Source organism: Filicampus tigris, chromosome 7, assembly GCF_054856515.1.
Source record: "Filicampus tigris isolate MCC_2025a chromosome 7, RoL_Ftig_1.0, whole genome shotgun sequence".
Taxonomy (NCBI): Eukaryota; Metazoa; Chordata; class Actinopteri; order Syngnathiformes; family Syngnathidae; genus Filicampus; species Filicampus tigris.
Window position 1 is genome coordinate 8,522,501 of NC_141223.1, and position 2,500 is coordinate 8,525,000.

Here is a 2,500-nt window from a genome sequence, read left to right on the forward strand (position 1 = left end):
AAAGAGTGTATATTTTTCAAAAGGTTTAGCACACCAAATCGGCATGTTTTGTTTCTCAATGTATGTTTTCTTTTCTGTATTTTCTGAACTGAGTTTCTAGAAGAAGAAAAAAAGATTTAGAATGCTTGTTTTTTTTAAATTATATTTGAAACACAGAGTGTCAATTGAAACATGCATGAGACAACAAAATACTTTGTCAATGTTAACTCCCCTCGGTCCTCAGTTTGTTAAACTGAATTTGTTAATTGTGAACTGTGATACATGCTGTACCTTACCACAGAAAAGCAACTAACACAGCAATGACATACATTTCATTACACAGCAGAAACAATAAAATTAGCAATAATGACAAATATATGGAAAATACAAAAAGAATGACTATATATACATATATATATATACACACACATACACACACATATACATACACACACACACACATATATACAAATACACATATATACATATACACATATATACATATACATATATATATACACATATATACATATACACACACACTCACTGAGAACGCTAGGTCCTCATTTCTCACTTTGGAATTGCATTACGTTGCAAGGGTTTCTGTGCAGCATCTCATTTTTAAGAATTTTTTTTCAATCACTATGGAGACTATTTCGGAATTAAGTTTTAAATTGCTTCATAAAATAAACTTTTAAGTCCAAACAAGCAGTTTTAGCTTGAGTTGTTGCCTCTACCTTTGAACGAATGGCTGTTTAAATGCTGACTTTGACCAACCAACTCCTAAGACTGACTGACTGCTCACGAACCGGAAATAAACATTTCAATTACAATACTGTAATTAATTTGATTTTTTTTTTTTTACTTTTTCCACTCAACTGTACGTCACTTGGTTGCTAATTTAATCGAATTTAACATTTACAACTTTTTTTTACAAGCAAATGAAAGCATCATTACCGATGCTCAGTTAACCGAAACTGAGTATCCTATTGGTCAATGGGCCCTGTGTCTCTCATGACATCATCAGATCAACCCGTACTCTTCCGGGAACATGTGACCTCGGTTGCTAAAATGTCAACAAAGCGCCTAGTATTGAACTTTATTTTACGTTACAATACTATTGAAAGCGAGACGCGTTACCCGGCTGTGGAATATCGGTGATACCGCAATTATTACTCACAGATAGCACATGTAACCCTCTCTAGCGCGCAATGCTAATGTTAGCAATCTGACAAGTTCTGACGGCCCAGAACACCACAACATGCAGATGTTAGAGGCTGGCGAGCGGATGGGTTCTGTTCGCTGGGCTTTTCGCTCCGGGTCGTGGACTCCTGGCAGGGCTGACTGGCTATTTGCTGCTCGCTGTGTTCAGCCAGAGGAGAAAGACCGAATAGGAAAGTTTGTGTTCACTAAAGATGCCAAATCAGCAATGGTGAGCGGGTGCTAAACTAATTGTCACCATTTTCATTCAGATTCACTTGACTAATAAACACGTTCATGTGTCAGGCTGGCAGGTTGCTGCTGAGGAAGTTCGTGTGCGAGAGGATGCAAATTCCCTGGGCACATATCCGCCTGAAACGATCTCCTAGAGGGAAGCCTTACCTGGCTGCACCACTTCAAGTTCGTGATCATTACACCAACTAATTTTCTTAAATATGGCCATGAAAGGGGAATATCTTTCTCTCCTAATGTATTGCATTCTCATCATTCATTCTCCCTTCCATGTAGATGTTGCTCCTGTTTTGTGTGTGTGTGTGTGTGTGTGTGTGTCTAGAAGTGCAAGACCGCAAAATTTCAATCAAGATCTAAATTTACGCATACGCTCGCTTCATTATTTAATCCAACCCACTCATAATATCAAGACTCTTGTAATATGTTGTATTGTATTTGCTGTTATTTCTACTTAAAATTGGATAATTAAAATGTATGCCTTCTGTTTTTCATTCATCTCATTAGATAATTGGTTAGTGTAAATAAAAATGTAAAATATGATTTTAATACATTTAACTATCAATTGTTCATTATCATGCATTAGTTATAAATTATATACAATGATATGTGATGTTCTATGTGCATTTGTCCAGGCCAGCCCACATTCGGAAGCGGACACTCAGACCTGGAGCTTTAACATCTCCCACCAGGGGGAATATGCGGTGCTTGCTGCTGAGAAGGGGATGCAAGTTGGGGTTGACATCATGAAGACAGCCATGCCTGGTAAGTGTTGGGGCCAGCAGTCAAATTTGAGCTCGTGTTAATTCTTAGCTGTTCATAATTTGACATCTGTTCTGAAAGTCAGAACTGTGTACATATTACAAAGGATGATCATTCTAATAGCTATGTGAACTTTAGTAGTATATTGCGCTTGTGTCTTCAAATCTGGCCACTGGGTGTCACTGTTGTACCATCGAGGAAAAAAAATACAGGGCAAATCTTTGCATATGAGAGATGGAGCTAGAGTGCAGTAACTAATGTCACTTCATTTTTGTCCTCCCCGTCATGTTTGGTTCCATCCTTTCCCTCC

At 37.8% G+C, this 2,500-nt stretch overlaps 1 protein-coding gene across 1 annotated transcript in view; it reads left to right on the forward strand.

Annotated features, from left to right (window-relative positions):
* Positions 1-1,017: 1,017 nt before the first annotated feature.
* The window catches only part of aasdhppt (aminoadipate-semialdehyde dehydrogenase-phosphopantetheinyl transferase), a 6,417-nt gene continuing 4,934 nt past the window's right edge, over positions 1,018-2,500 (forward strand). The window contains exons 1-3 of the mRNA XM_086035799.1: positions 1,018-1,411; positions 1,486-1,599; positions 2,064-2,193. Of these exons, the coding sequence (XP_085891925.1) occupies positions 1,241-1,411; positions 1,486-1,599; positions 2,064-2,193 (415 nt within the window). The 5' untranslated portion in view covers positions 1,018-1,240. The remainder of the gene's footprint in view (positions 1,412-1,485; positions 1,600-2,063; positions 2,194-2,500) is intronic.